Raw genomic sequence first — 23,053 nt, forward strand, 5'->3', positions numbered from 1 at the left:
AGCACGGTGGTAATGGTGAGTACAAATGGCCTGACAGTGGAGTCATAAAGAACAGTATTTAACGGGTTCCTATTGCTGCACCGCAAATGATGGCCTCCGCTGGGATTCCTGTTTTCAAATGCATCAGCTAGAAATACGCCGCGATCAGAGGCAGCTCCCCGGGCAGAGGAGCGGAGAGCCAGGCCTGTTTAGCCGGAGGGAATCAGAAACAGCTGCATAACAAAGCTAACGGGATTGCAAGAATATTGTGTAATACTAAAAGACCGTTAAGTTCAGCCAATGTGGAAGCATCAAGAGGTTAATTTTACTTCCAGGACAACAGTTTTATATGGATGGATACTTATTTTTTTTTAAATAACAGGACATAAATATAAACACCATTCTTCATCAGGGCAGTGGGATATGACTGTGGTTCCTCATAGGTGCATCTAATTGATACTAATTTAAATGAACAATACTAACCATATAACCAACAAGTTTGGCACATTTTATGCTTTGAATAGGTAGGTATAGAGCTTAAAGGCTCTATAGCCATTCATTTTCCCTTTGTATGCGGATGAAAGCTGCCATTTTTTCAAAAGAGCACTGTGCGTACTATACATCTAATTGTAAAGGATTTTTTTAATCAGTAGAAAACTAGCAGGATAGTTACTTTTAGCTTATTAACTTTCAGCTCATTAACTTATTAATGAATCCATATATAAAGTTAGGATTAAGGTTGGACCACAACTAACACTTTAAACTTTACTTGCTCTTTCTTTCAATGTTTGGACAATAATTGGGTGCAGGACCTTTAAAGGAACAGGCCACCGTTTTTCCATACTGACATATGTTCTTACCTGAGCTTAGGCGAGTTGATGTGTACCTGTCTGGTCTTTGTGCGTGCGCTCAGTCACGCACAACGACCAAAGATGTTGTTAGCATTTGGCCTCTCCCAGTATATTCCTATAGCTCCAAACAAGGGTTAAGTTGGAAGCTACCACGCTCTTCCATGGGGCACACACAAAGACCAGTCAGATGCGAATCAATTCGTCTAAGCTCAGATAAGAACATATCACAGCATGGAAAAACTGTGTGCCCTCAGTCATGCAAAAAGACCAAAGATGTTGTTAGCATTTGGCCTCTCCCAGTATATTCCTATAGCTCCAAAACGTTGTGAAGTTAGAAGTGACTAAGCTCTTCCACGGGCACAAAGACCAGACAGGTACGTATTAACTCGTCTAAGCTCAGGTAAGAACATATCTCAGAATGGAAAAACGGTGGCCTGTTCCTTTAAGCTGCATATTGTATGTGTGGAGTTACTTGACACCAAACTGTGGGTCCTAATTTACAAAAGGCATGTGTATGTGTATGTGTGGTTATTCACACTGATGCAATTGTAGAAATGATTAGGATGAAATCTCTGGCGGTCGTGGGGAAGTGCAGATGAGACTGAGCAGACTGATACTCAAAGACTGTGAAAAACATGGACGTAGCATTGTTATTAGCTGCATGAAGTCTAATAGGATATGGGGGCAGGCTCCGGACGTTTCTTGCTTTAATGGACAACTTTTTTTAGCCCCATTTTATTCGAGACAGGCTTGTCATTCTTACCTCCATGTGTTTGTCTTAACATGTGCAACATTATGCATTCCGAAAGCCCAGCCAAATTGCTTGCTTGAATGAGCTTCAGTTAGCCTGTGCTGAATGCTAAAGGGGAAGCCTCCCTCACTTAGTCCATCGCTATTCCAGTCTTTACAGATAGTTACACATCCGTAGTAAGATGGGGCAGAAAGAGTATGGTGACGATGAGGGGAATGGCAGTAGTTAAACAGAATAACAGCCATGAACATTGACGTTTGATATGTCCATTGGGGAGAGAGAATCACAAACTTCCCTGTTGATTTCCACTTCATTTTATGAATACTTCAGCACACCGGCCAACGTATAAGCTAACTTTGACACTAGTGTAAACATTGGGAGGTGGGTTGGAAGATAGGGTCCTCTCTGTTTTTCCTTCAAACCTCACTACCATGGTGACGGGGCACATCCTAATCCTTGTCAAACACACTCCACCTCTGCCACAGCGATCATCTTCAACAGCAAACAAGCAATATGATCTTCTCTTGCATTGTAATTCTACGGGATATCTAACTGTGCCGTTCTTTTACATGTTCTAAAGGTCCCTCCTTCTGCATTCAGGGGAGGGGGGAAGCGTCCAGAAAAGCATCCATTTTTAAACCAGCAAAAGCATATAATTCATTCAGGTTAAAGAGGCAATCGCCTTCTTTCACAGCGTTTACTCTGTATGAACTGAACATAATGCCGACGTTATGGACATTAGCCCAGACAGGGGACGATCCAGCTCCTGTGAGATTTACTGTATAGACTGCAGAAGTCTTCATCGTTCCCAAAAGCCGGGTTTTTTTTTTCTTCCAGCGGTCCGGCGGCATTAATTGATGTATAGTCGCTAGGTTATGATCGGTCCCCGCAGTCCTTTAACATGGCGGGGGGAAAGAGCCACAGCGGCACTCAACAGCATAACGTTCATAGATCCATCATCCGTCATCTCACTCGTACAGAAACATGGCGTGTAATCCCACCGGGCCCCTCCGCGGCAGAGGACAGGGAGGCGAGGCAAGTCAACGGCACTGAGCGTCACCGCAGGAAAACACGCATTAGCTGATGGCAAATAGCAGATTCCCCCTTCTTTGTGATTCATTGCGCTTGCCCTAAAGTCTATGCACGTGAAGTGGCACATACTACGGAAAATGACCAATTAATCAGTCCAGGGTCAACAATCGCACATACGCTCGATGCTACTCTTAATCACAGCAAGTGGACAGCCGATACTGAACACTAGAGAAGGACGGCTCCCCACAATCTCTGATGACATTTCCACGTTCACATTCAGAGACAGGGGACTCATCGATGCACGGGCACGGACCAGAGCAGGAGACAGGTATTTGAAAGGGTGTGAGACTGAGCAAGGAATGTTCCAGAGTTAAAAAAAAACACACAACTGCGAAATCTGGCAAGGAACGACAGCATGTGGTGTAATCTAAAGTTGTTTACATGGATCTGAAAGGTAAAAAATACAGCATCGGACTGAGTGAAATGTTGTGGATGCAGTTCGCTCTCTCCAAAAGCAAGTAGTTAAATCGCGCTGGCACCGACTTGCTCCAATTGTATTATCAAAGCCAACATGAAACCACCTTCAAAACAGTTTTGAGGATTGTTGTTGTAATGCAAAAGTAACAAGTCTTGTCATTGTAGATGTTTTTTTATGTTTTTACAACTCGAACCCCGTATCTGCCACCCCTCCGTCGACGTGAAATTGAAGGGGGAGAGGTGTCTACCGATTGTTGCCAACTTTTTTTTTTCCCACCCAGAGAACCTGTTTTATCCAAAGACTTTGTTTTAAAATGGAAAACGGCTGTATACACGCGAGCGTCACGTGACTTCCATGGGAGGAGGCGCTGCTCTTCCTGTCTCCATTATTTCCCAATGAGTTAGTAGCAGTGTCTTGTCTGAAAAAGTAAATAGGTCAAGGGCTATAGCAGTGAGTTAATGGTGGACAGTCACTACGAGCATCATGTTAGAAACATTGCGTCAGGAGCAAAGAATTCACCGGAGGAAACTTCCGTGCTCGTCGCGGTAAGTGATTTTTATCATCACTAAATAAAAATAAAATTGGCACCAAGATTTTGCTTCTCAAAAAATAATAATTGGCCAGACTTTAGTATAAGTATTTTTTGATGCTAGCCATTTGCTCTGAGATAAAAAGTCCTATCTTAAAGGAATAGGCCACCGTTTTTACATACTGAGATATGTTCTTACCTTAGCTTTGAGGAGTTCTTTAGAACCTGTCTGATCTTCACCCGTGCCTTCAGTCACGTAAACACAGCGCAGACGGCTTTAGCATTTAGCCTCTCCCTCTCTCCTCTATAGCTCCAAAACAGGTCAAGATAGAAGCTACCAAGCTCTTCCACGTTTTCCCTATTTAAATATGGTTACGTGAAGTGTTACACTACAAAGTATAATTACACAAAATTAAACAATGTGGATTTTCTAAGCGGATAAAAGGGGGAACTATATTGTAAGGCGTAATAATACCAGGAGTAGTTCGAAATCCACGCAATAATCTTCACTTTACTGTGCGGATGCCAAACTACTCCTGGTATTATTACGCCTTACAATATAGTTCCCCCTTTTATCCGCTTAGAAAATCCACATTGTTTAATTTTGTGTACTACTTGAATCGTTATTTAATATTTAAATAGGGATACCGTGGAAGAGCTTGGTAGCTTCTATCATAGAGGAGAGGAGGGCTAAATGCTAACGCCGTCTGTGCTGTGTTTACGTGACTGAGGGCACGCGTGAAGACCAGACAGGTACAAATGAACTCGTCTAAGCTAAAGTAAGAAACGGTGGCCTCTTCCTTTAATGAACACAGACGTTTCCTCCAGTCAAGAATTTACATCTAACGTAATGTTTTTAACATGTAGCCAATGGCTTCCCATCTGTATTTCACTGTCGGTGATGTTTTCTTAAACTATTTGTTGAGTTGTGTGCTGGGAAAACAGCAGAGATTTTTCACTATTTTCTGGAGATGTATTTCTAGGCACTCAAGACAGTCAAACGATATGCTTACTTTATTACAACCTAAATGTGAACACTGTGGTTATTGCTATGTAAAAAATAAGTAAATTGGGTGCTAGGGATGTCAAATTTAACAGATTTTACAATTTCCGCGGTTATAATAGCTCACGGTAGCTTAATCGTAAGAATTTTAGGGCCCAAAGGTAAATCATCTCATGAGTTATTTATGTGCACTCATCATTAGTGTTGAATCCGCTCCAAAACACATTAAGTCAACGGCAGGTTCAATCGTCAAATTTGCAAATCTTATCCATTTTCATAAGTGCAAAAGGAAGAGTCCCAAAAGAATCATGTGCAGCCGCGTTTATGTCACGCAAAAATGGACATCATATATTATTTTACTTTTGATAAAAAATAACATAGGCTGAATGTTCATTAAGCTGTCAATTAAAACAACCCTTGAATAAATATGAAAATGTACTTGTATGTCTTGGTTCTCTTTTGTGAACATTTAGACAGGACTGTAAAGGTTTTGAGACATTGTTCCTTAATTTCGCTTATTGTGAAATATCATAAAATCGCAATATTTTTCCTCACAATAATCGTAACAAAAAAAATGTTGAATCGTGCCATCCCTATTCGGCGCCTTGGAGTGTTCCTAAATGACTACAGCTCAATGAATCTCATAATGTAATTTGTGCAACTTTGAAGAAGATTGTGTTTTACTTTACTTAAGAACAAAAATCAACCTCACTTGATGTTCCCATTCAATTTTTCAGTCCGTGCCTTCAGTTTTGTAAATAGCGTTATTATTGTGCTCTCGCTATCCTCCCCATTACACCTGTTTATAATCCTTCACCTCCACCGCAAACAAACCCATGTTTTGGACTGACGCACGCTGTAATTATAACGCGCTTGTTCCTTTAATGATGTAATGCAAGTGTTACTGAAGCCTCCATGGGAGTCGTGCAGCCCACAGCCCACAGAGAGACTGCGGCTCTATCTATAATGAGGCACACATGAGTCATAGGATCTGCACGTGGGGCTTAAGACGTGTGCATTTCTCTATTAACAATTATTGACATTGGTTAAGTCTGTGCTTAGTCCAGTCACACAGAAAGACACTCTTTCACTGCAGCTATAGGGCTGCGCGAGACGAGAGTACGGGACTCGATTTCTGTCTGGGATATGGCGATAGCATTAAAGGAATAGTCCACCGTTTTTACATACTGAGATATGTTCTTACCTTAGCTTTGACGAGTTCTTTAGGACCTGTCTGGTCTTCCCCCGTGCCTTCAATCACGTAAACACAGCGCAGACGGCGTTAGCATTTAGCCTCTCCCTCTCTCCACTATAGCTCCAAAACAGGTCAAGATAGAAGCTACCAAGCTCTTCCACGTTTTCCCTATTTAAATATGGTTACGTGAAGTGTTACACTACAAAGTATAATTACACAAAAATGTGGATTTTCTAAGCGGATAAAGGGGGGAACTATATTGTAAGGCGTAATAATACCAGGAGTAGTTTGGCATCCGCACAGTAAAGTGAAGATTACTGCGCGGATTTCGAACTACTCATGGTATTATTACGCCTTACAATATAGTTCCCCCTTTTATCCGCTTAGAAAATCCACATTGTTTAATTTTGTGTAATTATACTTTGTAGTGGAACACTTCACATAACCATATTTAAATAGGGAAAACGTGGAAGAGCTTGGTAGCTTCTATCTTGACCTGTTTTGGAGCTATAGTGGAGAGAGGGAGAGGCTAAATGCTAACGCCGTCTGCGCTGTGTTTACGTGACTGAAGGCACGGGGGAAGATCAGACAGGTCCTAAAGAACTCGTCAAAGCTAAGGTAAGAACATATCTCAGTATGTAAAAACGGTGGCCTATTCCTTTAATGCAATATTTTACTTGCATATTTCAAAGGCATGTCACAATTTCACAACCAAAATAATTACAACAAAAAACCCCACATAGACATAACTTCTGTCTTGTAAGAATCCCAGGGGAAATCCAAGAGGAGGGTCCTTAGCTGCAAACTGTAATCATGTGAAGGGTGTTGCTCTTACGCGAAGCATGACATCGTTCTGGAGTGTTACTTGAAGACAAGAGCAATTTAGAGTACCTTTCCTTGATTTACCCTTATTACCTTCTGTACTTCCCTCTCTCTTGGTACTTCACTCCACTGCTCAGGCGTGTTTCGATTGTTTGCCGATCATTTAAAAATACATCTTGATCGCGATCTAAAAACGCTCCTCCTCTTGCTCTAATCAAACACCACACCAACTGGCTCTGGGTTGTGTTTTACTGTCGGAACATTCAGCTTCGTTGGATGTTTTTGAATCTCGTTACTCTGAGAGAGCCTGAGCAGGAGCTTGAGGTCGGCAGAAAGCAGAGAGCTTTGGGGTAAATGGTAGTGAGGTGGTCCTTGCTAGTGAATACCAGCTATGAAAGATTAAAAATGGTTGTGTCCGAATGTCTATCCTAGTCCTGTCTCCTCATTCGATACTATATAGTAGACTATATAGTGCACTGATTCTGTTGGCGTACATCTATACAAGTTGGCTGGACTCCAGGAATAGGGCTGGGTACCGTTAAATGGTACCTACTTGGTACCGACTGAAAAGCTCCGGTAGGGGGCGGTGTCGAAAAACACTTCAGTCATTATCAGAGATGACAGAGCCGCGGTCTGAGCCAGGACTAAACCAGGACTAAACCAGGACTTACAGTAAACTGGTTAAAAACCAGGACTAAACCAGGACTGAATAAGAAAGTAGACTCTTAGACAAAGAGAAAAGCAGAGACAACACGGTATGACAATGAGAAACACATGGGCTTTGTCTTTAGCTTTAGCCCCGCAGAGCCTGAAGTTACGCGCTGTTGTTTGGGATCAAAGATTGTCTCTGGAAAAGGTGAGGGCTCACTCTGCATTAGCCATTTTTGGAACAGTTATGGTGCATTTTTTGTGACAGAGTGAGCGCTCTCACTATGTAACAGATCTTTGACTGTCGAACAGCGCAGTGTGTTTAGAAAAGTTTAGCTGAAAGAAAACGGTGCCTGATGTGAATCTGGTCTGTTCCTTCAGCTCAGAAGTTAAAAAAAAATCCTTATTCTCTTTTTATCAATGCTTTAGTGGGAATTACAGGTGATGCTGCTGCGGCCTGTTTTCTGATGTGCCGTGTTTGTGCCGCTGTGCTGTTTGTTTTCCTGAACGATACTTTTTATACACATTATTTTAACTCAATTAAAATAACATAGGTATCGAAAAAAGTACCGTTAAGGCACCGGTACCGAAAAGCAGGTATCGTTAAAGTAGTGGTATCGAAAAAAAACGAACGGTACCCAGCCCTATCCAGGAATAATATATTTCTGCAAAAAAGACTGACCAAATTCAAGAGACAGTGGAATATTTAGGGATATTAGTCAGATGTGTTTTATTTACCATGGGTTTTCCATGAATGAAGAAAACAGCTTGGATTATTGCATTATTTTTGCCTGAGGGGAAGCTATTGATCATTTACCAGCTGAAGCTAAACATAAGCAGCTAACGTTGGCCATTTTTCACCATAACAATTTGCATTGAAGTGGTTTATTGATGCAAAATATGCAACATGTGATTGAAACAGCTGTTTTCATTCATTCATGTTGTTTTCCTCCGACTCTCGCGATGCATTGTGTCTATATTGACCCATTTAGTGACCTTCGCTGCGCACTACTTTTCAGAATGCATTGTGGGAAGTTTTGAGTGCAATACTTTTCTCTCTCTGGACATTGGGACACCTCTACAAAACGCTGTGACACTTTGTAGTGCACTAGATATAGGGAATAGTGTGGACATTCGGACACAGCCACTGTAACATGAAGCCCCACAAAGTAAAATATGCATAACATCCTTCCTTTGAGACCCTTGAAACGCTGTGTTAATGCCGCTGTAGTTCAACTATGCAGTGTATGGGCTGACGTGCACGGTGTTGGGATAGTGATGGAGTCGGGACGTCCCAGGGGAGCAGGACATCTGCTGCTCTGAGCTCCTGTCTGACAGAATTACAGACTTAATCAAGTCCTCTCCATCTCCTTCACTGTTCTCCACCCCCCCATCTGGATCAGACGACCTGTCTCAGTCACGAATCGACAAATGCTGCTGTCGTCACCGCAACACAACAGAGGGCCAGACTCGAACGATTACTTAAGCTCACATCCTCATTGTTCGAGTACTGGACAAGCCATGATTTCTGCAAGTAGCATAGGTGAAGACAACAGGCTTGACCATTGGATGTGTGCTCTATAAGCTCACTGCCACAGCGCATACATCCCGTTCCCCTTGACTCCCCTGTGCCTCCGGTCTCCTCGTGTTCAGAGCCTTATTTAAACCTGCGTGATGTGAGCTGGACGGCAGCAGGAGGAGCTGAGCCCTGGGGAGCACCGGCCTGACAGTATTCACAGAAACACACAGTATGTCAGATGCAACTGTGGGCTTACATGATCTCGGTTTCGAAGGGCACATGAAAGAATCACATCACTGTAGCAAAAACACTTGGAGTTGCAGAGTTGAAAAGGCCAGACATTTGTTTTCGAAATGCACAGTAAGGCACCGCAATTTTAGTCCCTTGCTAATAATAAAATTGTTGCGTTTCAGCATGTTTCAACAATTTCCCCGTTGAAACATACAGGCCCAAGATCACATGGTATTCAGTGGTATCCATCAAATGTCTCACACACAAGTACACAAAGCTTTGAGTAATAGAGATGATGATAAAAAAAGCACATCCGTATTAGTGATGGGATTTTCGGCTCTTTTTGGTGAACCGGATCATTTGGATCGGCTCACCCAAAAGAGCCGGCTCTTTTTTGGCTCCCAAATGGCTCTTCATGTTTTTACATATACAGTTTAAATTTAGGAGAGATTTGGATTCATGGCATGTTAAAAGAGCTTTTCGACTACTCCCAGCACAAAACAACTATAATCAAGAAAGAAATTAAAAATAATGTTTTGCTATTGCTATAATGAAGTGATTTTGGCTTATAGTGGTGTTGTTTTGTCTTCAATAATCCACGTTGATTTTTCGAGATGGTAGAGCCATTGTTTATTATAGCAACACATGAACTTTTAAAAGCTGGTAGTAGTTACATAATGTACTCTTTTATTTACAGTCAAAATCCTTAGTGCTTCTCCCCATTCCCTCAGCTGCCTGTAGCTCCGCCCCTGGTCCTGCTGCAGCCTGAGAGAGGGACACAGACTCCAGATATCACTGAAGTCCAAACTTTAGCCAGGACTTCTGTTGTACTTCTGCTTTAGGTGCTTTTGCAATGGGCTCAAACACATGAGCGGTAAAGGCCGACATTGCGACGCATTGTTTACTTTTCACTCCACAAACCCAGCGTAACTTTATCTAACCATAAAACCCAAAATATGTGGCGGATATTTCTCATTTAAGAAGTGGCTAAAAGCTAGAGATGTACTGACTATGTTTATGGATTAGTTTAAGTTTGTAGAGATCTTGATTTTGTGTAAACAGCAGGTTCATTCCTGGCGGACGGGGCTGCAGCTGCAGATGTTTTACCTCCTTTCTCCCTCTCTCCCCGATCCCATTCTCATACTCGTTTCTTTCTTAGCATTTGCCCTTTTTTTTTGAGACTCGGCCTCTCATCGTTCACTTAAAAGAGCCGGCTCTTTGTACCAACTCGTTCGCGACCGACCAATCCCTAATCCGTATTTCATCCTGAGGAAAGACATGAGCATTGCAATTTAAAGTGGGACTCTGAATCCAGCACACACAGCAGTTTATCCACTCGCTCACCCATTGCAAAGAAGGGAATCCCCAGCAGCGTGGAGTTGAACTTCCCGTCCGAAATGAAGAAAATCCCCGCGGCCGTCACGTTGGCGATGCAGATGGTGAGGACGCCCAGCAGTCCCAGGAACGGCTTCCCCCTGAGACAGTCCCGCATGGAGCTGGAGATGGTGGCAGCCAGCAGCACCAAAACCAGGCTCACCAGCACCTCCCCCTTGGCCAGCACCCCCGTCTGGTGAAAGTCCCTCCACAGGCTGAAGGAGGTGAGCGACTGGAGGTGCAGCTGGTCCGTGCTGTGGGGGGGAGGGGCGGAGGAGAGCCGCTGGACCAGGGCGCAGAATTCGTTCTCCCACCGCTCTGCGATGATGTCCTGCACCACCGGCCCATTGTTGCGCAGGTAGTAGGTGATCTGGACGGCCCGCGCGGACTTCACCGTCTGGTCCCGGCTGTTCGGGGAGAAGGTGACCCCTCCCAGCTGGTGGCCGATGAACGACACGCGCCCATCCTGCGGAATTAAAGAGAAGGCATGATCAGGGATGCATGGGCCTGTCACGATAACACATTTGAAGTCCGATACATTGAGGCAAGAAAGTATTGCGATAAACAATATTATTGACTCTAACGATACTGGATACTGTCAACTCTCAGCCATAAAAATGACAGTAAACCTTAGCTCTAAAAGTGTATAATCATCTCCTAAAATACCACACAAGCTGCAATGAACGTGAAATATAATGTAACTCAATTTGCGTCATCTAGATTTCAAAGTTTTCAAGGCTGTGGGAGTGGTGTTCAGTCCTTGGTGGATTAAAAGGTAACCTATATCCGCTGCTTCAGAAAATTCACGTTTAATATTCCAGACCTAACAACAAGTCCATCGATAAAAGACGGCGTGCGGTTTCACACACACGCACGCTGATCTTTGGCCCTTAACCTGGAGGTAATATACTGTATAGCTACTTAAATCCGAACTAAAATAGCACCGCCTCGATCAATATCCAATACAGACCAGATTCTCCTCAGCTCCTCCCGGACAAATGGCCTGTGCTTTTAGTTAATGTACTACCAGCCGACCCGTGCGCATGTAATCACAACCCCTGTCCACGCACTCCTGGTTATTTATTTTCTGTTCTAGCAGGAATTAAATGAAGAAGCTATGATGATGTCTCCACATTAAAGGGAGGGCAGAGCAGCACCAGGCCATGGGTTATTTGCCTTGTAAAAAAGAAAGTCATTTCCTAACAAATTGTATGAAAAATGACCATCACCTTTTAAGGCTTTTTTGAACAAATAGTTTCACCTTGGTTTATTTATGCTTTAAGTCGATTTCTGTTTCACATAGGCTTAAAGGAATAGGCCACCGTTTTTACATACTGAGATATGTTCTTACCTTAGCTTTGACGAGTTCTTTAGGACCTGTCTGATCTTCACCCGTGCCTTCAGTCACGTAAACACAGCGCAGACGCCGTTAGCATTTAGCCTCTCCCTCTCTCCTCTATAGCTCCAAAACAGGTCAAGATAGAAGCTACCAAGCTCTTCCACGTTTTCCCTATTTAAATATGGTTACGTGAAGTGTTCCACTACAAAGTATAATTACACAAAATTAAACAATGTGGATTTTCTAAGCGGATAAAAGGGGGAACTATATTGTAAGGCGTAATAATACCAGGAGTAATTTGGCATCCGCACAGTAAAGTGAAGATTACTGCGCAGTAAAGTGAAGATTACTGCGCGGATTTCGAACTACTCCTGGTATTATTACGCCTTACAATATAGTCCCCCCTTTTATCCGCTTAGAAAATCCACATTGTTTAATTTTGTGTAATTATACTTTGTAGTGGAACACTTCACGTAACCATATTTAAATAGGGAAAACGTGGAAGAGCTTGGTAGCTTCTATCTTGACCTGTTTTGGAGCTATAGAGGAGAGAGGGAGAGGCTAAATGCTAACGCCGTCTGCGCTGTGTTTACGTGATTGAAGGCACGGGGGAAGATCAGACAGGTCCTAAAGAACTCGTCAAAGCTAAGGTAAGAACATATCTCAGTATGTAAAAACGGTGGCCTATTCCTTTAAGTCGATTTCTGTTTCACATAGGCTTAAGAATTTCATACAAAAAAACATGACTTTGACGCCTGCAATGACAATCAATAGGCACATTCAAACACTTTTCAATAGCTCTTCACTTCAACTTTACCAAATGGGCACGCACGTCATGAGCTGAACTGCCAGGCAGACAAAATGATCATAAAACCTAAATTAAACTGACCACAAAATACCCCCCAAAAAAGAGAGTAGAAAGCCGCTTGTAAAACTGCATCATTTTTGAGTGAAATAATCCACAACACATGTCCCAAAACAAAGTAACCTAGCACCTCCTACACTACCACTCTGCTCACACTTCCTCATGTGACCGGTCTGTGATTGGCCGCCCACAGCAGGAGACAGTGAGTAAAATATCAACTCTAAGCACATCTTGAAGGAAGATGGCAACGGCTCTGCGTGTGCTGTTGTAATTATGGTAAAAAAACAAGAGGTTATGTGTCAGTTATGTGAGCCACAATATGGGACTAATTCAGGGCTGGAATATTTCTCGAGACGCCAGCATTTGGTGAGCCCAACTCTGGTGGGTACAGTGGTATTATATTTTCCATGTTAAAGGAATAGGCCACCGTTTTTACATGCTGAGATATGTTCTTACCTTAGTCGAGTTAATATATCCCCGTCTGGTCTTTGTCCGTGCGCTCTGTCACGCAAACGGAGCACATACGCAGCCTCTCCCACATGTCATATAGCTCCAAAAAAGCTCACGATAGAAGCTACCAAGCTCTTCCACGTGTTCCCTATTTAAATAAAGTTATGTGAAGTGTTTTCATGCGAAGTATATTTACACAGAAATGTAACATGTCGATTTTATAAGCAAATAAAAAGGGGTACTATATTGTGAGGCGTAATGATACAGGAGCACAGTGTCCGCGCAGTAACTCCTAAAGACTTCCCCCGCTCACTTCCGTCAGTAGAAGCTGCGTGACTTGTAGAGCTCGCAGAGAACAGTTGAAGAAGCGTCGATAACTTGTGAACAATGCCTTTTACGTGCATCGTGCCGGGCTGTGATAACAAGCAGAAAGTATATAGTGTAGTAATGTTTCACAGATTTCCAACTCACCCCGGACGACGACACAGGACCCAGGACCTCGACCATGAGGTAGGAATGCGCGAGCACTTTCCCAAAATATATTTTCTGCTTGTTGTAAAAGGCTCTGTACAAGTCACGCAGCTTCTATTGACGGAAGTGAGCGGGGGAAGTCTTTAGGAGTTACTGCGCGGACGCTGTGCTCCTGTATTATTACGCCTCACAATATAGTTCCCCCTTTTATCTGCTTATAAAATTGACATGTTACATTTCTGTGTAAATATACTTTGCATGAAAACACTTCACGTAACTTCATTTAAATAGGGAACACGTGGAAGAGCTTGGTAGCTTCTATCGTGAGCTTTTTTGGAGCTATATGACATGTGGGAGAGGCTGCGTATGTGCTCCGTTTGCGTGACAGAGCGCACGGACAAAGACCAGACGGGGATATATTAACACGTCTAAGGTTAGGTAAGAACATATCTTAGTATGTAAAAACGGTGGCCTATTCCTTTAACCTCTTAACCCCCACCTGAACCGAGCACATTTTCTCCAGTTCGTCATTACCAAAATCTAAAAATCTTCTTGACAAAAACGAGGATGAAAGAGCAACAAAAAACCCATCAAAAAAGACAAGAACATGATGGATAAAAATGGAAAAAATGCAACAAAAAGTCAAGAAAATCAAGAAACTTTTAGATGTGGGTTAGGTTGTACGAACTGGAGAAAATGTGCTCAGTTCGGGTGGGGGTTAAGAGGTTAAAATGTGTAAGGAAAAGACAGCAGTGAGAGACTGGGCTGGTCAGGATTTTGACTTGGCCTGCAGTGCGCTTGGCAGAATCCACACACTGACTGGAGAACTATATAGAACCGGTCCGGTGATGGATTATGGGCTTTGAAAACTGTGATGGACAGTGTTGTGCTTCATCTATGATGCAACAGAATCCAGGAAACACAGATTGGAGTGCTTGAAGAGAAAACCTAAACAGGATGGAAAATATCTACAATATCATGACATCCATATGCTTATTCTCCCTTCTGAAACCACCTCAATGCTGCTGGAACACTAAAATACTAAGTCAATTGTTCGAGACATGTGTTCTGAAGCCGATCTTTCCACTGATTCTCCTGGGCTTCATGAAGCAAACACCGCGCTTGTTCTCTTAATAATTCTGTTGCAGAAAATCAACACTAGTTAATTTGACTCATCTGAGAACAGAGTCTTTGTTGGTGCCAAGGCTCACGTGGTTAAACCCCCCCACTGCTCCCTGTGTCTACACTTCAGTGTTGCTCTGTTCCTCTGTCTCTCTGTCCCTCTGCCAGCAGCTCTAGTCGGGACAGGCGGGAGTACGAAGGGGGGCACGAAAGGGGATGGGCATTGAGCCAGGCTGTCCCAAACAAATAAGACGACTAGAGATGGTTTACTTACCTCTAAAAACAAAATTAATACAAAGGAAGTAAATCAAACAAATCATATTAATAGAGTATGACAACAAAAGAGCAAAAAAATGTGTATGTGCATGCAAAGAGCAGACTACACCAAATCAGGGAAAGTCTGATAAAGACTTGTGTGCCTTGGTCATGCTTGTCCTGAACTGCCCTGTCTGCAGCTATTATTTCAGCATTATTAGCGGATTATGGCACAGTGATGAGACCGATGTGCGTCCCCAACCAGTTTCCAGGCTCTCGGTCTCTGTTGAAGTCATTCTCCAGCTCCAAAAAACAAATGCCCCATAAAATATACTATTGATATTTCCCCTACTGGTGATTCTGTGCTGTGTCCCACTTTTCTTTTTTTATCCTCCTCTTTCATGCGATGTTATTTCGGGTAACACCTGACAGCTTCGCCAGATTACACAACTGGAGAAACAGCCGCGACAGCAAAACAACAAATCTATATTTTTTAAGCAGCACCTCGGGGGAGTTCACAGGCCCCGGGCACCGGCTCTAGTTTAACAAGCTCTGGACTCAAACGCGGGCGTCTAACATGGGACGAGGAGAGGAAGTCGAGCGCATGAATTAGCGCAGGCAGACTGTCGGAGCACTCAGGAGAGAGCAGAGTGGAGAGACTGGAAACAAGGTCAGCGCACGGAGGAGGGAGCAACTGTTTTAGTGAATGGAGGCTTGGTCTAATCATAAAAAACAACAACTTCGGTTTGGATTCATTTCAGTGCGCGGCCACTTAAACCAGAGATTATGACAATGGTGCGGTCTAGTGCTTTGAATCATAGTATCAAACTAACCAGTATGAGTGGAACACCATGGACAACTGGGAAATGCGACATTTTTCAGGTAGTGACAATTTCAAACACATCCCATTCAATATTTTTGCATTTTGTTGGTTAGAAAATGCTAAATTAATAGAAAATTTGCACAAAGTTTCCATTGCAACTGTTGTAAATTCTCTCTGTCTCTTTTAGGCCCTCCTCCAAACGCTCCCCATCAAAACAAACTCCGATGCCTCTCCGGCTTCATGTGTACTGTTGAACATCGGCGCTAGTATCAGGAGGTGTTGAGTGAAGGGTGGTGTTGTAGAAGCAAAGCACCAGAGGATGGTTTTGGCTCTCGCAGGTTTGCAATATACCTAGGGTGAGGGGCAAAAGGTAAACAACTTCTAGGTACACAACTTCTAGGCACACAACTTCTAGGTACATAACTTCTGAGGACGCATCTTCTAGGTACACAACTTCTAAGTATGCATCTTCTAGGTACACAACTTCTAAGTATGCAACTTCTAGGTATACAACTTCTAGGTATGCAACTTCTAGGTACACAACTTCTAAGTCATAGACTGCATATTAATGGACAGCTTCTCCTCACTCCTCCCCGTTTACCATAATGACCACGGTCGTGGGGGGATTCATGGCTGATTTACAGACTCCTCCTTCCCAGCTCTGACGAAGCATGTTCCTAAAAAGGGCACAAGGGCAGGATCTTCACTGTAGACTCAACCCTTGTGTGACGTGTAGCTCGCGCAGCTCCAATGCTAACAGTCCGACCCTCATTAAGTACAAGATTTCCAAAATTCTTCTTATGAAAACCAGCCTGGTTTCTTAAATTGTGACTAACCCAACGTTATCTCAGGAGGAATATCTAGCCTAGTCTAGTGTTGAAAAAATTGAAACCAAGCGTTAAAGTTGTTTTTAAACTCCAATGCTTTTCAATGGGGAACTAGCGGCGATATGGAGGGACTACAGCAATGGCAGCCTCCAGTGTCGTGGTCATAAAGCAGAGCAGCCAGCGCCCATTGTTCTAAGTACGCAACTTCTAGGTACACAACATATAAGTATGCAACCTCACAGTACATAACTTCTAAGTACGCAACTTCTAGGTATGCAACTTCTAGGTACACAACTTCTAGGTTACGATTGGACTGTGGGAGGAGCTCAGTGAAAATGAGGTGAGCATTGTATGTGAAAAAACAGAGGTTGGTGCCGAAACCCGTCAAATTGGGCGGTGCGGTAGCGCAGCAGCTAGCGCTCGTGCTTCTCGAAGGTCCCGGGTTTGATACCCAGACGGGGCTTTTCTGTGTGGAGTTTGAATGTTCTTCCCGTGTCTGTGTAAGTTATCTAAGGGTACTCTGGTTTCCCCTACCACTAACACATGTACAATAGGTTTATCCCCCAGCCAGGTGTTTCTGACGACCAGCGCCGGCATCCTCTAGCTGCTCCTACAGGTCGGCCCAGCGGCATTGAGGAGGGGTCAAATGCAGAGAATGAATTTCCCTACGGGATCAGTAAAGTAAACCTTAACCTTAACCTTAAATGGTTCTACTGGAGATTCATAGATTACTCAAAAATGCATGAAAACACAACTCCAAATAAGTTTCTGATCAGGGGACAACATAGCAATGTGTGGCAAGGGTCTAAAAAGGCAATTCTGCATAATATCTCAGGATTGTCTCTCTACATGTGAGGCTACAGAAATGCTACAGATTGCAAAACCCTTAGGTTAGTATGTAGATTTTAGCTGAAATTTTTTTTTGATATTTTTTTCTATTTTTGTTTATGTTGCTAATGTGTCTTACTGACTGAACCTATTTATTTTTTATGTTAAATTTGAACAGCAATTTGTCACAAAAAACTATATTTTATCAGACTTTCCCCTCTTGTGTTAATAACTACAAAGGCTTTGTGACATTACGGCCATTTCCCCTGACCGCATCTGTAACACTTAATTGTGTGAATGTAAGAGGCTGGATGCATCAGGATGATTCATGGGTCTCTTTAAGCTGTTTGCTGCTGGTGGTGACTCAGTGCCTTTGTGGGTTGTTAAATAATATCACATTCTTCGACAATTATCTGAGCGCCGCAGCTTTGTGCAGGTAGCGAGTGTGACACATGAATATCTATGGAGAGACAGAACGACACAGTGTTCTCAAACAAACAGGACTGAGATCAACTGCAGTGGAGTCAACACCTCCTCCTCGTCATTACCATATGAACACGGTTTAACAATTTGAATGGAGTGGAAGCATCGTCTCAAACACCGCTTTTTCTACCCCCCCTGTCCTCTATCACCCCATCAACAAATCAATTTCCTCATAAGTAATCGATCGACATTTCTTTTCATCCTGAGGGCAGTGGCACAGTTAGTAGAGCGGGTTGTCTCATGATCGGAAGGTCTGGGGTTCAAATCCCAGCTCCTGAAGGAGCCCACCTTACCTCCAGTGTCTGTGAACACTGGCGTATTAATCAAGGTGACAAATGATATCCGCATGAACACCAACGCAGGCAACGCAGGCACCATTCCTCCAACTGCGCCTTCAACTAAGTAGCTAGGCTAGCTACTAGCCTTGCTGCTTCTAGCCTAGCCAAACGTTGCAGAGCGACGCACAAACTTTTGGGAACTATTTGTCGCGGAAGTCATTAAATAAACCTTTCGACCTTCATAAAAGTGTATGATGTGTATGTTGTGTGTTCAGTTGGCAAATGGCCGTATAATAAGCGGGATCATGCCGAAACAAGACCCCTCCGCTTCGCGTCAGGGTTCGGTTCGCCCTGTCGGTGCTTATTTTTCAGATAATGACCAGCGTTCTAAACATTATCCCTTACATAGCCCATAGTTAGTCTGGGTTATAACTGGGTTAAAACAATGGAAACACTGCAGCTGTTTCCAATGTAAAGACAAACAGCTGAGCTGGAACTAGCTTAGGGTAAAACGGCATCAAAAGTAAAATCACTCCAGCCCAGGACCTAAAAGAAGCAAACAGGCTCAAATGAACAATTCCAGTTTGTGGGACCAGAGTATAAGCGGTATAAACAACTCGGAGCCGTGCATTATACAGTTTTAATGCACGACGCAGAGTTGCTCAATCCTTACTTACAATTCAACTGACCCAAGTCACAGGTGCATTTAAATGGTATGTATTGAGTATGAACGAAAAAATGCAAAACTCAAGTTGGAATTTGTTGTATAAGATCTGAAGTTGTGTGTCGCTAATGTCGTCAAAACAAAACTCAGAAGTAACTCAAAGTAACTCAGCATGTGAAAATGTACTTAATAGCCATATAGTCTTTACATCAAGATGTTAAGTAAAGGGAATCTAAAAACTCCTAGCTTCAGAAAAGAACTTCTTGGAAGCTGAAGTCTAGCCACATGTTTTACGTTCTTTTTTTTTTGCCCTGAAAGATTTTGTCCTGTAGGCTTTAATGGACCAGGTCAGCTCCGAGTGACAGAGGGTGAAGAGCAGGGAGCGACATCCAGAAACAATTGAGTTGGGACTTGAACTCACTCCACTAACTTCAGCCTGTAGGCTTTAATGGACAGGTCAGCTCCGAGTGAAAGGGGCTGAAGAGCGGGGAGCGACATCCAGAAACAATTGAGTTTTGGCCTTCCGATGTACATGAACACGTGCGCTCCAGACTTTTGAGTGAATACGGTTACGGGTCATCAGAATTCCTCCCCGCAGCTCCGCTCTGGTCAGTGTGTCTGTCTGGACTCGTGCTTCTGGAGACAGCTCTGTGTTGCATTAAACATGTGCTAGTGCCACTTGTGCAGTATTCATAAGCACTGGGGTCTGAGAGCAGCGCTGCACATGTGGATCCAGGAATATGACAGCAAAGAGCACAGCAGTAACGCTCAACACGGTCGAGCCTAGAGCTGCAACTAACGATTATTTTGTAATCGATTAATCTATCGGTTATTTTTGCGACATTTTTTTATCACATAAAGCTAAAGTGGTGCTGCTTGAGGATGTGCTGATGGAGTAAACTTAAAGTAAATGTTTGTAGGAGGCTCTTAACGCTATTTCTGCTTTCTGATTGGATGAGACTCAGACAGATATTCATGAAATCTACAATGTACAAAACACTACAGACCCAAACTATGAAAAACAAAGTCGATTTTCATCAAAAACACAACATTTTCATGTCATTTTTGCTCTATTTGAGTCTGTGAACCAGAAAACGATTAATCGATTACTAAAAGAGTTGTCAACTATTTCAATAATCGATTAGTCGTTGATTAATCGATTAGTTGTTTCAGCCCTAGTCGAGCCTGCGTTTCCGTTTTATGCAACTAAAATCAAGAATAGGCTTCCTGAAGATGCAAGACGGGCTTTTGCTCCGGGCAATGTTCAAATCCAGGCTGAAAGCGGTTGCATTTTGCTATGACAAGAATTTCATTGGCTCTCTTCTCTTTTCACTTTGTTTAATGGATCTGCTTATGCCATTTGGACACATCCGCCTTGTTTTGTAAAGCACTTTCAACTACTTTGTCTCCGAATACTGCACTATATCTGTACCTTGATGTCGAGTACTGCACAGAAGGCGTTACAGTGTAGTATGCCTGTATGTATGTTTTCTCTGTACACCATAAACATGCGCTGCTATATACAGTTTTGATGGGCTGAAGTCTGACAAGCCAAGGATCCAAACAAGTGTCAGAGCGTAGCAGAGAAAGTAGAGAAAAGAGCTGCGGAAAGACTCCGTTAACTTCGCTCACCGCCAGTATGTGCGTCCAACACACTGCAATACGGCAAACAACGGAATCCATGTGACGCTCGTCTGTTGTGGTGTTGTCACGCTGGGATTCAGTGTTTTAATTTTCCTATTTTATGCAGCCCTTTGTTCAAACACTTTCCTTTCACACACTTCTCGTCATGCTCGGAGCAAATGAACGATGGTCCAGTTGAACCAGTTGCACTGAAGTATGAACGTTCAAAAGTAGCAGACAGTGACCGCTAAAATGCGACATACAGTAGATACTGAGAGCAGAACGATGACCTGCACTCTCCTGATTTTCTCCACATGTAGACTCCCAATGCATTCATGTTAACTATAACTTCGTGCACGAGGGATCCTAGAAATCCAAAACTGTCTTTCTGTTTCAGTCCAGAGCTCGACTGTGTAATCGCTGCCGCACAGGGACAGCAGCGAAATATACAACGACAAACAAGACTGTGACTGTCTCTGCAAAGCACACATATTCGATCAGTTGAAAATCTTTCCTTGAGCACTGACATTGTCTTTCATTTTGCCAGATCGCGGTTTCATGTCATCAAGGCGGGTTGCATTACAGATGGATAATTCTGGGAAAACTGCGCGATGCTACAACTCAGCAACCCGCTGCACTCGTCTAAACCGGCGGTACAAACGCGAGCGCACGTTTCCAAGACATCTGCATTGGAGGCAGGCTTTATCACGATTCTTTGGGTTGGCTAACCGTAATCATGGACGTGCGGAGACCGTGTGCACTGCGGCTGAGAGAGAGCGAGCCTTGTCACGGCGGCGGCTGGGGAGAGGGGAACACTGCATTCAAAACGAGGATATCCCTCTGCTCTGTGTGTGTGTGTGTGAGTGTGTGTGAGTGTGTGTGTGTGTGGAGGAGCGGAGAGGCACAGAGCAGCAGCCACATGCAGCCAATCAATTCACATGCACCAGCGTCGCTCTTGTGAGTGCACAGGGGTTTTCCACAGACAGGGGTTAAAACGCACTGGACTGAGGCCGCTTGAAGCCATGTTTGCGCAACGGAATCAGGGGGAAAAACGCGCCGATTGCCAGCGTTTTTGGTTATTTTTTTCGCCTGACACGATCGCACAACAAAGGCGAGTGAAATGACGAGCGCAGATGCTGGCTGTTCCGAGTGTAAGGGGAGGGGGGTTTCCCTGCAACATGCAACATCGAAACTGTGTGTGGACAACGCCTCTCTGATGCGATATAATTCTGTTTTGCGAAATGGCTTGACATTTTGAGAGCAATTACTACTATCACTGGATCCGGTAAGAGACATGGACAAAACGCAAGCCAGCGATAATAATACCCTGCAATAAAGACGTGTGTGCGTTTGAGCCAGAAGGGGTTTCCCAGCAGCATGGATTAAAACAGCATGAGAACTGGCCGCATGATCCAAATGAGCTCATAAGACGAGTGTGATAGGGCTACTAAACATTTATGCACAATATCATCCAATAACATTAGAGGACCACAAGGGAGAATCCAAACACACATTTTGTCCCGGTCATTTTGTCAACATTGTGACTCAAAAATGGTCATCAAAGGAGAAATGGTCTTGGCTGAGAGTGTTGAGAGGGGATTTCCCACCTACCGCCCGATGCTGAAATTTTAATGTTAGAAATGAAACAATATATTGACGAAAATAGTAATACTTGCACACCGTGGATGCATAATCCGATCCACTACATCAGCGACACTGTCCATGTGAATGGAGGGGGTGAGATGTCATTTATTGGTGATGATACTCCCAGCCACTTTGCCCTGTCATTGGATCTTATGCGGTGCCACATTTTTCACAAAAGCACAACAGCACAGCCGCTGATCTGTTGTTTGCTGCTGGAGTTGGGGCCACAGGGATTCAACCCAATTGCCGATTAAAATAAGGACGCATCATTATTAATTCCATAATGGTCTTCAGTCTTTACACTGACACTGGTGTCCAGCCGCAAAATGCCTTAGTACCTTTATGACATGCCCTGGTACGTTGTTGGATGCCTAATCTAAATGGGTGAAAACAACATGTTTGAAAAGAAATGTCATAATAAATCACCCTACAAAATGAATGATGAGATGTTAATATTGCAGCAGATACCGCGACATCAATCTGGGCCAGAAAGTCTTTAAACGTGTCTTTAAGCATAAACACAACAATGTCATTATCATTCTTGATTCATTTGTAGTGTCTGTGCCTGTGCTCAACATTGTTCGTTTGAAAGCCTCTGAAAACCTCAACAGAACCCAATGCTGGCGATTTTTTCTTCGGCAGGTATGCACTATCCTGAGGAAGCTGAAACAGTATGCTGCGGATGCTAATGGGGATCTTGATAAACACAAACATTAGTTTCACTTTCAAACCCCATCATCCCCTGCTGCACATAGTCCCCGCCCCATCGAAGTCCATTCATTCAGAAATTATAGCCAGCTCTGATTGTGCTGCACGTAACAGCCTATGTGGGTTACGTGCATCACAGGTGTAGATGTGGGGAAAAAAAGGACATGTTGAATGAACAGCAGCTAAAACTATGCACAATCGCGGGCGCAAAGTGGTGAACACAGCCAACATGTGTGCGAAGACGTGAGCACGAGTCCAATG

General features: G+C 43.4%; 1 protein-coding gene across 1 annotated transcript in view; it reads right to left on the reverse strand.

Moving 5' to 3' along the window:
• Nucleotides 1–23,053, reverse strand: part of ptchd4 (patched domain containing 4) — a 37,000-nt gene that overhangs the window by 13,179 nt on the left and 768 nt on the right. Inside the window, exon 2 of the mRNA XM_079571802.1 lies at nt 10,383–10,878. Within this exon, the coding sequence (XP_079427928.1) occupies nt 10,383–10,878 (496 nt within the window). The remainder of the gene's footprint in view (nt 1–10,382; nt 10,879–23,053) is intronic.

This window comes from Gobius niger (genome assembly GCF_951799975.1).
Source record: "Gobius niger genome assembly, chromosome: 15".
Classification (NCBI taxonomy): Eukaryota; Metazoa; Chordata; class Actinopteri; order Gobiiformes; family Gobiidae; genus Gobius; species Gobius niger.